The 18,984-nt window shown below is 44.8% G+C and overlaps 1 protein-coding gene across 12 annotated transcripts in view; it reads right to left on the reverse strand.

Annotated features, from left to right (window-relative positions):
• Positions 1–18,984, reverse strand: part of sox5 (SRY-box transcription factor 5) — a 173,618-nt gene that overhangs the window by 63,448 nt on the left and 91,186 nt on the right. For 7 of the 12 annotated variants that reach the window (XM_076152408.1, XM_076152379.1, XM_076152364.1 and 4 more), the window contains exons 1-2: positions 16,782–17,043; positions 5,929–6,124 (exon numbers count right to left, since the gene is read on the reverse strand). In XM_076152408.1, coding sequence (XP_076008523.1) covers positions 5,929–6,124; positions 16,782–16,858 — 273 coding nt within the window. In that variant the 5' untranslated portion in view covers positions 16,859–17,043. Of the gene's footprint in view, positions 1–5,928; positions 6,125–16,781; positions 17,045–18,984 lie in introns of those variants that run through there. The other 5 variants (XM_076152357.1, XM_076152399.1, XM_076152341.1 and 2 more) reach the window with 3 other exon arrangements.

Below are 18,984 nucleotides of genomic sequence, written 5' to 3' on the forward strand. Positions count from 1 at the left end.
CTATTCTTAAGAAATGCCTTTTAGTTAAGGGAGGAGAAGACGTAAAAGTACAACTTGTGACAAAGTCTGAGATCATTTCTCTGTGTTCAGATGAATATTTTCAGCTGACAATACCTTCATTGTCCATGGCACTGACACACTGTATGAGTGGTAGAGGGAGACCATTATCACCTGGCATTTTCTACACTTTGCCATCTCTCTCTCTCTCTCTCTCTCTCTCTCTCTCTCTCTGTGTGTTTCTGCGCTCTGAATTATTGAGCATGCTGACTAATTCAATTCTCTCTGCATTAGTTTTTCCTCACACATGCATTGTTGCAGAGGGACAGAGTGTGACGGCGATGATATGGCTATAACAATTATAGATGCTGTGTGATGGAGCAATGAGTTACAGGCCGCTATGGGGGGAAAGTGTCTGATCTTAAAGCCCTGAAAGAGTTTACTTTCCTCCCCATGCCACCTGACCTGAGTGTTGCATTGGCCTTCTCCTGTCTTAAGTTAGTTGTTCTTTGTTACTTTATAAATTCCTTCCCTCCTGTTCTTCAGATTAGGGAAATTCTGACATCAAATGAGAGGGTTTGTGATGTGAAGTGTTGCATCAGCATTGGCAAAAACATGCAGAGGTAATGAGAGCAAGATAGAAAGAGTGTAAGGGGGTAAGGGAGAGGGGGAGAGAGATGTTACTGGAGGAAATGAGAGGGAGAGAGTTGACAGACGATACACGGAGAGAGAGAGAGGCAGTGAAAGAGACGAAGGCAGGCATCTTGAAGGCAACGGTCACACCTGTCACATCCCATTTATCTAATCCAGCGCCTACTTAAATCAGCCACACTCTTTCTTTCGAGAAAGATGTCGCGCAAACAAAACAAACAGAAAAAGAAACGGAGGGAGAGAGCAGGGGGGGAAGGAGGGATCTGTTGGGGAACTGTGTGTGTGTGTGTGGGGGGGGTTGTTGCTTTGGATCTTCTTTGCTCTGTCGAGAATCTGCCAGAGAGATGTCATCTCGCCCCGTCCAACAATGAAGGTCATTTCCCAATCAAAGGGAATTAGCAGGGAGCCGTGGCTTCTTCAAAGACCTGGTACATTAGGGCCCGTGACATTATTTATGTGTGAAGTCAGACAGACTGCTTCATCCCAAAGGCAACTTAAAAGGCTTATGTTTTTTCCCCCCCTCTCAATCCCCCCAGCATATAATCCATATGCCTCGCTGACATTCCTACCCTGGCAATTTGCGTACCCGCCCCGTAATGTCCAAGACAAGAGGGATCAAAATGACAAGACACCAGAGCAAGTCTTTACCGTGCACGAGTGTCAGTCAGCTGCTCAGTGTGCCCCATCGTGTTCCCGCAGTAACACAAGGTACACAACTTTGCTCATCAACATGTATTTATGCATAAGTACAAACAGAATTTCTGGATAGAGCAAATGTTCATGCCCTCATCTCGTGTGTGAGCATGTTTTCTTTCGCCATTTCTGTGTGCATACGTGACATGGTTAGTGCACATAGCCTGTAGGTGTGTGTGTGTGTGTTAAAATGTGCGGGTGCCTGCATATATGTATTTATATGCGCTGGATGTGGCAGGCTGGCAGTGTGGGCGGTTCTGCCTTTAGTTCGCAGATGTCAATTCTCTTCCAAATGACTGGAACAAAGTAAAAATTGTGCCTCTCTCTCGCTCTCACTCTCTTTATCCTTTTACTGCCTCTGCAATGGAACCGAATTAAACAACTTTTGTCTTCTTAAGCTCATCTGCGAGGGGAGGTTGGTTTAAACACACTTAAGTCTTGCCAGAAAAAAAAAAATCTAAATGCTATTTTTTCCTCCAGCCAGCACAGATGCTGCCGTTCATGTTCTGTTTTTTTGTCCGTCTCTCTCTCTCTCACCCCCCCTTCCCTCGTCCTCTCTCTCTCTCTCTCTGTCTCTCACTCTGCCATAGCCTGACATGTCTCGGGCTTTGGAAGGTGTATGTGTGAATAACAACATTTGATGCTTGCCTTGTTGTGGATCAAGACATGGACAATGTGGAAGTAGCAAGAACTGGAAACAGCTGCTCACCTAAAATGCATACACACACACACACACACACACACACACACACACACACACACACACACACACCATAGAACACTGATCACTCCTGGAGGGGGTAAGACTTTGCACCATGCCACAGCTGCCAATCTCCACGCCATGCACTCAACACACCTCCAGTGCAGTGACACACACACGCACACCAAATCCCTTTACACTGAGACTGTCAGTTTTGACTTGGCGGTCCCTCAGGCAGGGACAAGCAGTGAAACACACACATCACTTGTATCCTCCTGTTCCATTGATACGGTTTGAGCTTTAACACAAAAATCCCTAAATTTAGTCAAGCACAATCTAAAAATGATCAACCATGTAGATAATAATTAAAGTTCATTAATATCAATATTAATTAAAATCCATTGAAATGAACCTACTGAATATTTATTTCTATACACATTTGAATGGCTTAATTCCACTTCTCTAATGGTCTTGCATGACAATAACACACTTGTCCTGTCAATCTTTAAAAACATGCAGCTGTATTGTCTGTATTTTAAATAGCAGTTTGGCTAAAATGTCTGACAGTATATTTTACCACGACCTCTAGTTGTTGACAGGCAAGCGTGTGTTGATTCATTGGCGCATCACTGGCATGAGAAATTAAGTGTGACCACTATGTCTCAAGACTGTTCAATGACTGCGTTAAATCTGTCAAATTCATATGAATACATGCACACATGCGGGCACACACATGTCTACACAAAACGAGGGTGAGAGCGCGTGGAGAATATGAATAAGAAATAATCCTTGATGGAATATCTTTATGGGTTTCTATGGTGTTACTGTGCATTGTGTGTCTGTGGAGAAAAACAGGGCTAAATGGAGTAATTAGCGTTTGTCCATTAGCACGTGTGTGAGAGACGCCGCTTCTGTATCCTTGATGTGGAAATATTTTTGTTTGCGTCCACACAAAAGATGGGAGGGAAAGAAAGGAAACGCAAGCAAAAAGAAAACTGTTTTACTCGCACGCAGGGAGATTTTTGCACATGTGATCAACGGATTAACCATGTTAGAATTTAGTCTTGGTTTAGGCTGAATAGATAAAACGTAATATTACAACTCCCCCTGCATCCCAGTTAAAGTTTGTTGTTTTAGTGGCTCACCTCACTAAACCGCCAGAATCCTTCCCATCAGGCTGTTTGTTCGCCAATCACGAGGAGGACTTCAGATTGATTCAATGAACATTTTAGTTGAACTACAGTCTATTACAAACCAGGACAAACAGCATTTTCCTCATTGGGAACAGTGGAGTTATAGAAAAAGCAATTTACAAAAAAGTGAACGTGGCATTTTCAGCCTTTAAAAAAAAAAGAAGAAGCAAGTTCAGTTTTTCCTGTTGTGTGTGCGCGCGTGTGTGTGCGTGCGTAACTGTCCAGGTAAAGTGGCGAGGGCAAGGCTGAGCAGGCAGGCGAGCCGGGCGGGATGAAGAGGTCAGTGTGTAGTGGAGCGCTCCTCCGCTGCCGTGTTAATTTACTATGACAAGATAAAGCTGTAATCTCGTCTCTCCCCCTCGCTCCTCTCGCTGCCTTACTTCCAAGTCAACTGGTCGCCGATGAGCCATTTACTTCCCCCCCTATCACTTTAGGACAATTGCCTTGACAGAGCCCCCCCCCTGCCCACCCAGCCCCCCATACTACCGCCCAGTCCCACCAAACCTAATAACATCCCCCCCACTCGCAACTCCTGCCACATTGTAAATCTCCTTTTCTCTCTCTCTCCATTCCTCCTCATCCACTCCTCGCTGCCAGTCAGCGGCGAAGGGATTGGCACTATTAAGCCCCGCAGAAAAAAAAACTTAACACACATCTTACAACATGTCAAGCAAGCGGATAAACCTCCACCCCACCCACTTAGCCGCACACCCAGCCGAGATGATGGCTTGCCACTTAATAATCCACAGCCACTTCTACGCCGTGTGTGAGACCCAATCCGTCTCCCATCCCAAACAATGCAAGTCCCTCTTGCACACACACACACACAACCAATTCCACCCCAGTATGAGTTAACGGGCCAGAAAGCAGCTGTGTGTTTTTTTTCAATCCCTTAATCACTTCAAGAAGCAGATAGATGTCAAGTAGGGACAGATATAGGGACAGGGACAATATTTGATATTGTCCTTATTTTTGCTTTAATAGACATTCTTGTGATTTGGATTTTGTGGTTGTTAACTCTAAATAATGAAGACACCTAGAGATCTATCTAAACGCACTCCATAATCTAATCACTACCCTAAACAGCCACTGATAACGCAGCGTGTGTGTGTGGGTGTTTGTGTGTGTGTGTGTGTGTTTTCCTATGTAGTGTCAGGACTTTGGTTTACTGTTGGCGCCTGTCACACATGCAGAGTCCACCATGGGAGGGGCCTGCGGGCTAATCAGGGGGCTAATTAAGGAATTAGATTACCATTACGGCTCCAAAGCACCGTTTCATTGTTTTACAGCGTGCACCCACTTCCAACGCTGAACTTATCATGGGTGTGGGGGAAAGGTCGCCAATTGTTATCAGAGCGCTGCTGTGTCATGAGCGTACCAAGGTGAGGAACCAACAGAAGACATTGCAAGTCACAATAATATGTGTTTATGTCAGTTAACACTGTTCTACGAAAAAGGTCTAGATGAAATGCATCCAAAAACCACGCTACACACACTCCCACCCTTTTGCCGTATGCCTGCACTGTATACCACTCTGTCCTCACACCGGGCCTCAACACCAAAGGTCCACGCGCCCATATTTAGCGAGAAGCACACAGAGGAAGCAATCAAACTGTAAAAATAACCACACTAGTGTAGGGCATGTGGACACACACACACACACACACACACACACACACACACACACACACACACACAGTTATGCGCCCAAATGCGCTTACACATACAGAGCCATACATTCAGCGGCACCACACAATGTCACACTTCATCTTGAGCAGAATGAGTCACTGCGATGGCTCACATTTTGCAGTCACGCAACGCACATTTGGTACATCGCTGTCTCTCTGCTTGTGCATCAAACAGACTCAAGGCGACGGCTGGTGGTGCACACACAAAAGCAAAATCACACATTCACCCAAACAGTAGCCTTGAACCTTCATTTCCCCCCCGTTTTAAACACTGCCACCTCCACCGAAACTGCTTTTCATTTCTCTCTCCTTTAGAAATCTCCCTCTTTTCATGACTGTGACCAACAACACTAAACAAATATTCTTAGATTCTTCGTTCTTGAGTTGGGTGTACTTTTTGTGTGTGTGTTTACTGTTGCAATTTCCTTAAACGCCACATCAACTGGTTGGATGAAACTCCCTACCAAAAGCTCTATTTATCATATCAAAAAACAGACAATCAAGACTTTCTGAATAGTGTTGCCGTAGTTACCCCATTTCTATAAGCGAGAATGAGAGACGGGTGTTACTTCATTACGCTGGAGGTCAGCATCTTCATAACCATAATTTGATCAATCCCAAACACACATAGACAAACATGGAGACAGCTTGATAGTAAAGAATGCCAAGGATGCACGGCCAACAGACAGATGAAGACCAAGAAGCCCTACAAAGCCTGCAGAGTCTACAAAGAGGAATAATGGGAATAGTTCATATAGTGTATAAGCCTGAATAATTGTTTGGAGATTTAATCGACCTCTTTTAGTGTCTTTTTAACACGGACGGTGACAAAGCTTGCCAAAGACTTAAGTAATGTCTTTGTTACAGTATTACAGTATTTGGGAACAACCTCCAAATGTCTGACCCGTAGCCGTCACGTCAATGGCTGACCCCGAGTCAGCACACAAGGCCACAGTCACCCATGGGTGAGTGAGAGTCAACAACAGACACCAGTAGTGGTCCTTACCGCATTAGGGGGGCTGTCCAAGTTCCGGTTGTGGGGCGAGCGAGGGGACACCTTGCCACAGTAGGAGGCCAGGGGGAGGTGGATGACACCGCCCAGTCCCTCGCTCTCGTCGTCCTCCATTCGCTGTCTGCTGGTTGCCATGGTTACCTCTCCATCTGTCCCCCCATATGGAGAGGCTGGTCGCTTGGAAGACATCCTGGAAAAAAAAAAGATGACAGATAGAAAGACAGAGAGAGGGAGAAGGAAAAACATGAGAAGAGTGAGCATTATTCACAGGATGATATAATAGATCGGTGAAGAGACTTGTTACATTGGCGGCCACAGATGGTCTAGAAGTTTCCTCCCAGAGTTGGACTTCTAACCTAATTCTAGGTTTTTAGGGTGCTTTGCAGATTGTGCCTTGAGGGTCAGATGTCTCAGAGTGTTTCCTTGAATTAATAATTTTGTGGCAGCAGGTATTAAGTGATCCAACTCTCCAACCATGTCTCTTTCCACTCCTCTGGATTAGTGTGTCTTTGTCCCACCCTGAGCACAAACAGATGACCGAGCCCTTGCAATGTAACTCCACATCACATCCCCCTTCAGTGGCTTTGCGAGCACCCAGCTCCTTGGCAGACCTTCACACACACACACACACACACACACACACAGGCACACACACAGGTCCTATGTTTACCATTGGGGCCGTTCAGCGTTCACGTTTCCAAAAGACGGGCCATTACTGCAAATGGAGCCCGCTTGCACTGCCATTGTGGAGGAAATGACCATGTCTTGACAATAGGCTTTCATACAGAGATGGAGCGGGAGACAGAAAAGGAGAGAGAGAGAAAGAGTGTGCAGGAGAGAGCAGTATGCGCAGCGACAATAATATGTGTTTATGAAATCCTCTGGACAATAGAGGAACTGGGGAAAATAGCCGGCAATACAAGGGCCCCGCCGTTTGCATTTGTTATCCTGGCTTTGTTCCCTTGAAAAGTAGGAAAGGATATAAAGCCACATCTATTAGGTGAACTCTGTCTCTCACAAGGTAAATTCGCCTCCCTGTACTTCAGCTGAATAGGGACGCAGTGAATATGCAGCAATAATAGAGTTTAATGTGGTTCTCGGCATCGCCTGAGTGCTTTCAGATGCACTTGTCAGCCTTGAAGCCACTGCGACTATGACCCTGGGTAATAGGCTGCTAACGCTCAGTCGCACCGAGGGAAGGGGCGACAGAGAGATGGATGGAGGAACGGAGGGGTTGTGAAGACGTGGAGCGAGGGTGGCGAAAGGGGGGGGAAAGGAACAGGCGTCTGACTCGGGACCTCCTCTCCTTCTCCTTCTCCCCTCGATTCAACAAGCAGTTCTTTACTTGGGCTCTACTTTCTCTCTGACAAGTCCACCTCATCATTTCTTTATTCCAATCCCAGCCATCCTTTCCAGATGCTTTCTGTCTTTCTCTGACTCCTTCCATCCGTCTTAATTTCAAGCACATCGGAGCTTAATTGCTCAATTGCCTCCATCCCTCTGTCTCTCATTCTCTCTGAAAAACTCTCCCTCAGCCTCCCTCTCTCTCCCTCTCTGCTTGTCTCCGATAAACTGATTACACTCTTGACTCTATTGGATTTCCGCTGGACTGTACATCTGGCATTGTTTCTTGGAGCAGCCCCACCGCTAATTCCTTGCTTATTTACCTTATGACAGTAGAAAGGCAAACAATATTGAGTGCTGCTCCCTGAAGCCGATGGAGCTGTGCTATAAAATGCAACATGTGGCTTTATCTCTCTGTGGGAAGATTATGGTCAAAATCAAATAAACCACTCCAGAGTAAAACTGGGGGAAACGAGTAAGAGTCCACCATGGTAATGTAATGCAATAACTCAATCATCATGTTTTAAAAACGTTAACACAGAGCTGTTATCTGTCATCATGTGTGTAATGTGGAATTTTACATCTACAGTGACAATTTCATGGAAAGAAAAAAGCTGCTTTGTTTTCATTGCTCACCATGCGCTGATGCATATTTCAGTTCTGGTGAATTTGCATGCTTTCAAAGTTTGCATAGTTTTCCAACTCTTGTAGAGCCCATGTAATCATTTATTTCGAAGTTAAACCGGAAAATCAGCAAATTGTAAATCAGGATCAGAGGGTTAACAATGCAGCAATGTAACGCTTTATTTATCTAACCTCAAAACTATTTCATAGTGCCTTTCTGGTCCACAGCTGCCCGGTAAAAACCTCATTTATTAGTAAATAATTGTTTGATTTTTTAATTAATTTATTACATAAATGTTTGTTTAATGATAAAGCAATCTTAACAAGTAATTGTCTTAACAGTAAAATTGCTCCAGAATAATTGTGTTCAAATCAGTGAGGTTTAATAAAGTAAATGTTATGTGTGTAGACGGGAGAATCATTAACATTGATACAAAAACACACAACACTTCATCTCTTTCCACTGGCTGCTCTATCTGAAAGGGCTTAGTCAGCACAAGCTAAAGCTATAAATGAGTTTTTCCACAAAACGCTGCGGTCATTAAATCTTAATGACATTAAACTAACTTGTGATAACATTAATGATACTTGTCATCTGCAAAAAAAATAGTGGAACCTAACCCTAAAGAAAAGGTATGTGTGTGTGTGCGTGTGTTGTTTTACACACTGTCCAGTGTGAGCGGTAGGCCCAGCTGTATAAACTACAGGGCTTTGAGCCACGCGGCACAGACACACACACACACACACACATACACACAGCCCAAACACTGCAGGTCTGTCCTCATCAGTGCCTGTTTACTTTACCTCCTTTCACCCTCTCACACTGGGTTCTTTTGTTTCAGACACACACATGCGCGCACACACACACACACACACACACACACAGACACACACACACACCTCCCCCCATGCACACCTTTTGCTTGCCATAACCCTACATACAGACCTGAGATCAGCATAAAGGGTCGTCTCCTCACTAAAGTGCGGGGTTTTGGATCAGCTACAAAAATGTACTTTAAAAAACGAAACGAGCAAGGCCTTTATGTTTATATATTAGAACTCGGCACTTAACCACAGTAGCCAAATTGACCTGTCCACATCTCTGACAGGGGATTCAAGGATGAGAAGAGTTACACAATAACATATTAAACAAAAACTGGTATCCAAAAAGTCTGCGGGCCGGAGAGAGTGTTTGGTTGCTTTGAACAACTTTGCCTCGGAGAGTCGAAAGAAAATAAGACGGCGGCAAACCCTCCATTTCATCACTCTTTGGATTTTGCCTTTCTTCCCCTCTCCCTCGACTCCTCTTCACACCCGTTAACACCCCCCCCCCCCACAAACACACACACACCTCTGCAGCTACTTTCTCGGAGGTGGGTGTCTGAATGGGGAAGGCCGTTCACAGCTCCTCTCCGGCTATAAAATCCCACTCTCCTCCCGTTTGCCTTTGAAGTAGAATTACTATACAATTGGGCACGGCGGGTGTGCAGGTTACGCCGGCTACTTCATTTAAAGTTTGGCAGTGCTGTCGTGCCGGTGCAGACCTGGAGGAAGCGCGGAGTGATGTGAGGATTAAAGAGATGATGTTGTATTAAGTCGATAAATTGGCACCGTCGGCCGGGTCATAATTAGAGAACATTAGCATAATTTTGCTCTATTCTTCCATGCCAAAAAACTTACACCTCCCGCCAAATAGTCCTTAACACATTTAACACATGCACATGCTGTTAACTCTTTTGACAAAGCAGCACAGTAACAACGTATCGAATGACATAACACCATTACAACAATAATAGTTCTTCAGATTTAGCAGCACAAACGCGGCCCATTGTCTATTTCAAAAAATTTGAAATTCAAATTAAGACAAGTAAACTTTAAAGAAACAAAATACAAGTCTGCTGTTTGTCTCTTCTACACCTCCCTCCACCCCCCCAACTCTTCCACTTTCGCTCACACTCACACACTCGCACACATCCATGCACACGGTGAGAGCGCTAAGCTGAGATTAGTGTGCAACTTCCCCTTGGCTTTTTGATGATTAGCGGCCTCTCAGTTAAGTCCCTCTCATATCGCATATGTCCACTGGTGCTAAGTCACTAATCGGACAGCAACGGACGTCCATTAACTGGCCGAATAATCGCCATTGGTGGCGGTTAACCATCTCCTCACCATCACTTTACTGTAATCAAAGCATTCATTTCCTGTTGGCACATCAGTAGTGGCAAGCTTACGCACACGCGACAATTCAGATACACACTGCAAGCTTCCGCGCAGGCAAATGAGTTTAAACACACACACAATCATAGACAAACACATATAAATCATATATAAATGAATGGAGCTTTGATAGGGGCAATAATATGTTCTAATTTTAATTAAGGCGGGGTGAAAAACAACGCAGCCGTCGGAGAAATGTTGGAGGCTATTACGTGCAAACACACACACGGGCACACACACACACACAGACACGCACATACAAGCAAAGCTCTCTCACACTGTCTGGCTGCTAACATAATCATGGTGCTAACTGCTCTTGTTAACTCGTCTACGCAGAACAAGCTTTCAGGGAGCGTGGGAGCCTCCTCTGGAGAATTCCACAGTAACACAAAGTATGTGTGCCTCTACGCGTATGCATGCACAGACTACATGTGTGTGTGTGTGTGTGTGCAAGTATGTGTCTGTGAGTGTTCAGCCTCTTTTTGAATTACTCGTTATTCGAACTGCCACACAAACACGCGCCACAGTCAGTTAAATTCATCATCTCGACGTGCTTACGTTAAAAATAAGCTGAGCGGCTAATTCCAAAGTGCTGTCAAGAGTCAAAGTGACATTTGCGTTTCTTCCACCACCTTGTGACGGCTAAGCGCTGCCTGCCTGCCTGTCAGTCAGGTATGGGGTCTATTTGCAAAGAAGCAGCGAGCTATCTTTGAAATTGTTCTCGAAGGGAATAGAAGGGCATATCAAAATAGTTGAGCGGAATGTGCCTTTTTAGATAAGGAGCCCGGGGCGCTTTGCTTCTCAAGAGCCGGCCGCAGCATTTACATCTGTATGACACCTCAGGTGGGAATTTAAACAAATGTTTCCCCCCGTGTCACCCCACCACTTTGCTTTATTGCCATCTTCTTTTCCCTCTCGCAGCTTTCAAAACTGATTCCTCTCCCTCCGTCTGTCTCTATCTCTCCGTCACACACTCTTGAGCTTATTATAACATCGTCTGTCCTCCTGCTCTACTGCCCCCCCTCCTCCCCCCCTCTCCATCTTCCTGCCCGTCTCTCTCGGTGTTGTCTTACTTACTGGTCCCTCCTCACACAATCAGCTGTTTGTAAGAATGTGGCTTCGTCCCTCCCTCCCTCCTTCTCTCCCTCTCTGTGCAGACTCTTAAGGATATTGCCTAATATCTATTTATAGGCTGTCCTTTTGAACAGTGGGAAGAGTGGGGCAGCAACAGAGAGGAAAGAGTGAGATGGAGGGAGAGCGATTAAGGGAGGGAGGACCTGGGAGGGGAGTCACTGATATTCTCTTTTCCCTCGGCGCAGCTGCTAGTTACATTACAGGGAGTTGGCGGTTCTTGATAAGCTTCAAATTCTGTCCAGCCACAAATGTCTCATATTGAAATGTGCTGTGAATATAACTCAAAATGAAGTCGGGGTCAAGTTGGTACTTTACCGTGACATCATAACGCCAAAGTTTGTGGCTTGTTTGTACGTCCGCAAATGTCTGCCGGATTTTGCCCAGCGAATGAATTTTGCCTGATGACTTACTCCATAAACAGTGACTTGCATGGGGAAAATGTTAACACGGGTGCTGTGGATATATACTCACACTCATACACACAGACACACCCTCGCACACAAAGGCAGAAACACACAGCCTCTCTCTCACACACACAAAGCATCCTCTGTGAGGTGCCCCAAATCGGAGGCCGACAGCCCAAACCATGTTTCCTGTCCAGCTTAACCACAAAAGGCAATAACACACAACCTAATGTCGCCACTGTTAATCATACTCACACACACACACACTGAGGACACAGTCGTCTTGTGCGTTTGTGTGCGTAAGGAGCAGGGGGTGGGTGCAGAAAGATGTGGGCTAACTTGTGGCCTCTGGACTACCTCTCTCTCTCCCCCTCCCTCTGTCTGTCTGCCTCTGTCATCCATTCATCCATCCAAAGCTTTAGTCATCAGCAAGGCATCACTTTGCATACTTTCCTCGCCATGTTTCAAGCTTTTTTCTACTCTCTTCCCTCCTTTAAAACAGATTTCTCTACATTGAGTCAACTGACAACTTCATCGTGGCCTTGTTCACATCCCACATCATGATGAAACGGTAAAGAGAAAAAAGAAATGATGGGAAATGTAAGCATCTTTAAATGTCGGTATGTGGTATTTTTGCAGATAAAAATGTGAGTGAAGGGACGGTTCAGTCTTATTTGGGCCAAGAGAGAGCAGCTCGTGGGAAAATCTTGAGTGTCGCTGCAGAAAAAAAAAGAGAAAGAGGGAGGCAGAAATGGAGGGAGGGGGTGAAAAGAGACAGAAGGAGAGAGGAAAAGTGCATCCGGTAGAGTGGGGACCCGCTCCCCTGGTGTTTGTGAGGGGAGACGCTGCATAATGTTTATTGAGCGAGGGACAGTGTTTTTCCATTGTTGTGCCAGGCCACTATTTGTGCCGCATTTGTTAAGCAATCCATAAAGGAGTCACAACATTTGTCTCGCTGTCAGTGACTTGGCCTGCTCCTATAAACTAGACTCTCCCACACACACACCAACACTTACAAGCACACACACAAAACTGCGCTTTCGTTGTCTTGCATAAACGGCGACACACAAATACGCAAAGATTCCCAGCTGGCCTCTTTCTTTCCTCCCCTACTTTGAAACTTTCCCATCTCAGCCCAAAAGGTCGTCTCCCTTTTTCCCCCCCTTGCCACCCTCTCTCTTTCTGTCCCTGTCCCCTTCCCTCGCTACCTGGAAAAAGACAGAGGTTTCATTGTGGGGCTTTGGGAAGGACGTCTAAGTCTCTAACACTGTCTCCTATTGTCAATGGGATAGAAGGACGGGCGAATAGGGGGAACGAGCGAGAGAGAGGGAGAAGTACGTAGCTGGAGAGAGAAGGCAACATAGTGGGATCAGTGTAAGACAAGACGTCTGCATCGATGGAGAAATGAGCTGAGAAGATAGAGAGAGGGAAAGAGGGATGTGAAGTGCAAAGAGTAAAACTCTAGCTGGAGACAAACACACACATATGCGCACAGCTCGAGTTTTCCTGCTCTGTTGACAATGCAATACTTTGACCCGACTTTTGACCCCTACCCTTTGACCTCATGTCATATGACAAGAGTCTTGTTAGCCTTGAGGTACGTGTCTCTCTCCATGTGTCTCCATTGCCCTCCGTCATTTGCGCACACAGGCACACAGTTTCCGTCCCTTTTAACACTCCATCATTCTCTTTCATCCCAAACCATAAAACAACAACAACAAATGCAGCCTAATCGCCTCCCCCCCTCCGTTTCTCTCATTGGCTATCGGAGGGGGTCAGCTGATCACACCGGGGTGGGAGGTCGCGATGGGAGAGTTGGCTGGGAGGGGTGTTGGGAAGGGAGGAAATGGGGAAGGGGGGGTGGTGGGCTCGGGGGGCTTTAGCATTCTCCTCTGGTATTTTTCTGTCTGTCGTTCTTTCTTTCCTTTTCTTTCTTTTCTTCCCCCCGCTCACTCTCCATGGATGGAGACATGGTTATCAAGGCTCTCCAGGGACGGACAATATGGCCCAGACAATGGCCTCCAGTCCAAAGTGGGGGGGGGGGGGGGTACGAGAGAGAGAGAGTGAGAGAGAGAGAGAGACAGAGGGGCTTGGACAGGGCCACAGGGGAAGAGAGGGGCAGAATGGCGCATTAGTTTGCAGAGCACGGACACTCTACTCAATTACTCTACTCCTTCTCTTCTTCCTTCAGATACACATACACACACACACACACACCACTTTAATCTTACCCCTTTAAATGAATTACAGTGACACTTACAGTGGAAGCCGCACTGACTTAAGTTTGACTTTGTTTTTCATCTTTGGCCCAAAGATTTTTCCTCTTAAAACCTTTCCACAGCACTGTAATTATAAAAACTTTCTCCATATTAGTAATAAGTATTTTAAATAATAATGAAGTATAAAGATGAAACACAGTTTGCCTGAATGGAGTTATTAAAGTCAAATACTCTGTTACTTTAAACTGCGATGCTGTTGTTCATGAAGTCTGATTGTATCTGAACCGGTTATGTGTCCTGCTTCAGCCGTTCAAAAGAGTTAACATGTCAACTGTTTACTGACCCCCGCCAACGCACTGGCACGCACACACACACACACACACACACACACACACACACACACACACACACACACACACACACACACACATCAATAAATGAAAGGGACAAATGGAGGGGTGTGAAAATCCACCACTGCCTTAACACCACATCGTCAGAGAAACGGAAAGAAAGCGAAAGAGAGACCTCTTCTTCTTCTCCTCACCCCCCCTCTTCCCTTCCTCCACCTCTACAACCTCAACACCCCCTTACCTCCCCCTTCATCTCTCACACTCTCACATTTTCTCACTTTCCCCCCCTCTTCTTCTTCAACTCATTCCTCTGTCCATCGGCAAAGAATGTGTCAGTTTGACCAAAGAATTTCTTGCCCTTCATTGTCCCTCCACACTGATATAGCAGCTCCTTTAACAGGCTCTGGCTTTGTTGCTTTCTCCTTTTCTCTCTTTGTATGTTTGTCTGGGCTCACAAAAACAAAAAATAGGTAAATAATAAAAAAATATGTGAACTGTATAAACTGCAATAGGAACTCTAACTTTAACAGGAACTACACCAGAATAGTTAAAATGAATACAACAGGCCTAATATTAACCCAAACAAAATTAGAGAAAAATCAGTTACTCAACATTATCAGTAGATAAAACTCATTCCACAATCAAACATAAGCACAACATTTACATTCAAATTTAAATCATTATATATATAAATATAAAACAAGTGTTTCCTTAAAAGCTGTAGCAAACTCTTTAACATATTTTTTTCAATCCAAATAAACTCCTACTAAAGAGAGAAGAGAAGAAATAGAAGAGTGTAAGCAGCGAGGAATAGGAAGAGCAGAGGAAATGAAAGAGTGAAAGAGAGGAAAAGAGATGAGAGGAAGCAAGAGAGTGGACACTTACAGAGATGCAGGAACCGAGAGCATCGCGACCACCGAAGCTGGAGCGCACACACTCACTGGCAACTCTCACACACTCCGCTCCGCTGAGACTAGCGCTCGGCACTTTCACACACGCACGCACACAGACACGAGCACACAAACACACACAGCGCACACACACACTTGAAATGTGCACAGAATGGCAGATACCCTCTCTTGCTCACACACACACACACACACTTCCATATACTATACACTGTACACATGTGAACACACACATGGCCACAGTGATGGAGTGCATTACTGGAAAGCAAGAGTTTTAAGCGCTCTCTTCTTAAGTCATTGTAATCCCTGCATTTATCTCCATACATTCTTTTTTTTTTCAGTGTAATCCTTTAAATTTTTAATTCCGCCTAGCTGTTGTTATCTTTCTTCCTCTGCTCAAACCACTTTGGCAGATTGGATGGTTTATTAAAAACACATTTTTTTGCCACATCTAAATGTGTTCTTAATTCACGGCCCCCTGAAATCCCCCCTCACAGTTTATCGCCCAACAAAAGATTAGTTTCATCGGGGCAAAAACAGAGCGCTACTTTAATGCAATAAAAGTCAAGGAGGCAAGAGAGCGCCGTGTGTGTGTCCGTGTGTGTTTATTAATATACTGGGTATTATAACATAATCTGTCTCTCACAGCATTTAGTATCAAACAACCATTATTCCACAGGCAAAAGCCACTTGTGTTGACAGTGTCAGAGGAGTAAGGTTAGAGGGTTCACACCTCTAAATGAAGCCGGCCCGCAAAAACATCACAGGAACACAGTCAGATTAAATATTAGCATAAGGGAGATAAAACAGCACAGTGCAGATTAGCAATGGGATTATTAAGAATTTGCATTTAAGGCTTTGAAATAGTGGTAAATAAATAGCAAATAAATGATATTTATAAAGTAGAACTTGAGCAGGGTAGGAGCATGTAAACATTTCAAAATCTGTTTAAAAATGATTCACCTGATCTAAATGGAGTCAATTATTTTATTTATTTTAATGGAATAATTCTAAATCTGATTATGCTGACTTGTTGATTTCACCTAATGTTGGTCTGTTTTAAGAAGAGTCATAAATATGGTGGGGTTAAGAAGCAAATAAAGTTGTGGTGAGATGAGAGGAGAGATCTCACTCATGACACATACACACATCTAACTCTCACACAGGCGCGCTAACACACACTTTTAGCCAGTTATTCTAGGGAGGGATTGAATGAACATGACACGATCAACTTCTGTCAGAGGAAGGCAGAGTACTTATTTCTGTTACTGTTAGGACACACACACACATGCGCAAAACTAGGTTTACACAGTCACACACACAACCTCAAAGGATCAAGCTTCGTATTGGGTATCCCTACCAAAAGTGGAGGAGTCAATCATCAACTCTTCCTTTACCTCTGACTTCACACACACACTGAGCTTCAAACTCAGCCAACACTTCAGCCCAGACCAACATGCTCCTCCACAGACAGTTCTCATGCTTTACATACACACGCATGCCGCTTCTTCTTCACACACTATTCTACTTTAAACTCCTGTCCTCTCCTTGCTCTCTCCCTCCCCCCCTCTGTCCCTCTCCGTCCTGTCCTCTGTCATCTGAACGTGAATGTGTGTGTGCGTGTGTGAGTGACAAAGCGTCACGTACCTGTTACACTCCTGAGGTAGCTCAGGCTCAGTGAGCATGCTGGAGTAAGGGTCCGTCTCTCTCGACAACAACAACATAAAACAGTCCCACAATGCTCAGATGAACAAGGTTAGTCTCCCCCAAAACAAGACGGGATAGAAGTGATCCTTCAACCTCTCACACGCACTGCTGATTCTCTCTCTCTCTCTCTCTCTCTCTCGCTCTCTGTGTTCCTCTCTCTCTCCTCACACACTTTCAGCCTCACACCCTCCCTCCTCCTCTCTCTCGCTCTCTCTCTCTCTCTCTGCCTGTCCCTCCTCTTCTCCCTCCCTGACTGTGCTGTGAGATCTAGGCTCAGCTCTTAAAGGGCCAGCAGCACAGCCCCTCTCGTTGCTCTCCCAGTTGTGTGTGTGTGTGCGCGTGTGTGCGTGCGCGTGTGTAGGTGCCAGTATGTGTGCATGCACGGAGGGGCGGGGCTATTTGACCAGAGGGCTCATCAGTCTGAGTGCAAATGCACAGCAGTGCTGCCCCCTTCCTCAAGTCAGTCTCTCTCTCTCTCTCTTTCTCTCTCTCGCGCCTCCTCTCACTCAAACACTTGTGCAACAACAGTCACATCACTCAAACACAATTCAGAGTGATAAGACCACTGTCAACCCTCACCCTTAATATACAAGATGGAGGAAATTAACTCAAGCACAACAAACACACACACACTTTGTATTTGTAGTGGTACCTGTAAGGAAAGGAAAAGGGCTTTTCAACTACTTAGAGCACAATTCAATTAGTTGTTGGATGTTTCAGGCTTCTGTTCCCCACAAACTATGTGAGTAGTGTATTAAATTTAATTGAAAACAACAACAAAATAACCTTACTGCCACATTTGAGAAGAAAATGGTCAATATTAAATAATTCATCAAGTATATCAAAACAGTCTGCCATGGCTGTGGTGATTATAGTAATACGAACAGCAATGACAAAATGGATTTACTTGAAACATTTGAAATTACACTATGTCATGTAAGGATTCCTTATAATAGCTTTCATCATTGTTATATAATACACTGTATTTACTGCTTTAAATACAGAGTCTGACCTCCCAAAATCCCACATAGTGCATAAGGTCTGTGCTGCATCTGCTCTGCTCTACAGTTTTCCATCCATCTTCAATATGGTTTAACCCTCTCAGTCACTGGTGCTGGGACTTATACCACCATGTGCACCATGGGCAAAAGGGTGGTTACACCCTCACAGACACACAGACATTTACAGCAGTAGGGCGTTTAGCGTTTCTAGTTTAGAGGTAGCAGGACACCCACAACTCCTCACAGACAGAAACCGAGGCAACTGAGCAGGATTTGAACCTTGGACCTCCTTGCTGTGAGGCAACTGTGCAGAGTAGTGTTTGCACCCTGGGAACAAACATTTCATATTTTCATAGTTTTTTTCAGGCACATTTATTTTACCTTGGTGAGATTCACTGAGTATAGGTTTATACAGTATGAGTTTTCTTGATTTAACTTCTGTCTTTGTTTATTAATCTGCTTCCTGTCCCTTGAATACGTTATATGCTCCCCAAAATGTTGACATTTATTAATGTACTGCTCTGATCAATCAGAATTGAGATGTTGCTAAATTTTGTTATACATCCGCACTTGACTTGTGACTATGTTAACCGGATCAGAATAAAGACTTAAACAGACATTCTTTCTTCTGCTTTGATGGAACATTTGATTCTGAGACATGGTACGGTTTCGTTTTAAGAAGACAGATGAGCACTTTCAGCAGAACATATGCTGACACTCACATGCATGAATGCACACACACACACACACACACACGCACATGCACACACTTGCTTGCTAACTCACTCGCACAAACTGACTGAAACCACCAATCATCCACACCCATTGTGTCAGGTGTGTGTACATGTGTGTGTATATATATATAGACACATATATGTATGCGTGTTTGTCTGTGTGTGCATGCTGCTTTCAGCCCTTAGTGCTGTCAGTCACTATTAGGGGTGTGTGGTCTAGGTGTCACACACACGGCCAATCCAGCTATTGTTCTGGAAAGTGTAGAGAAAAGCAGAGCTGACAGACTGTCACTTCTGGGATACTTGAAAACACACACACACACACACACACACACACACACACACACACACACACACACACACACACACACAAGAGAGAGAAAGAGAATTCTGTCACAGTGTACTGTC

Source organism: Genypterus blacodes, unplaced genomic scaffold (genome assembly GCF_046128005.1).
Source record: "Genypterus blacodes isolate CSIRO-AG114 ecotype Tasmania unplaced genomic scaffold, CSIRO-AGI_Gbla_v1 ptg000007l_1, whole genome shotgun sequence".
Taxonomy (NCBI): Eukaryota; Metazoa; Chordata; class Actinopteri; order Ophidiiformes; family Ophidiidae; genus Genypterus; species Genypterus blacodes.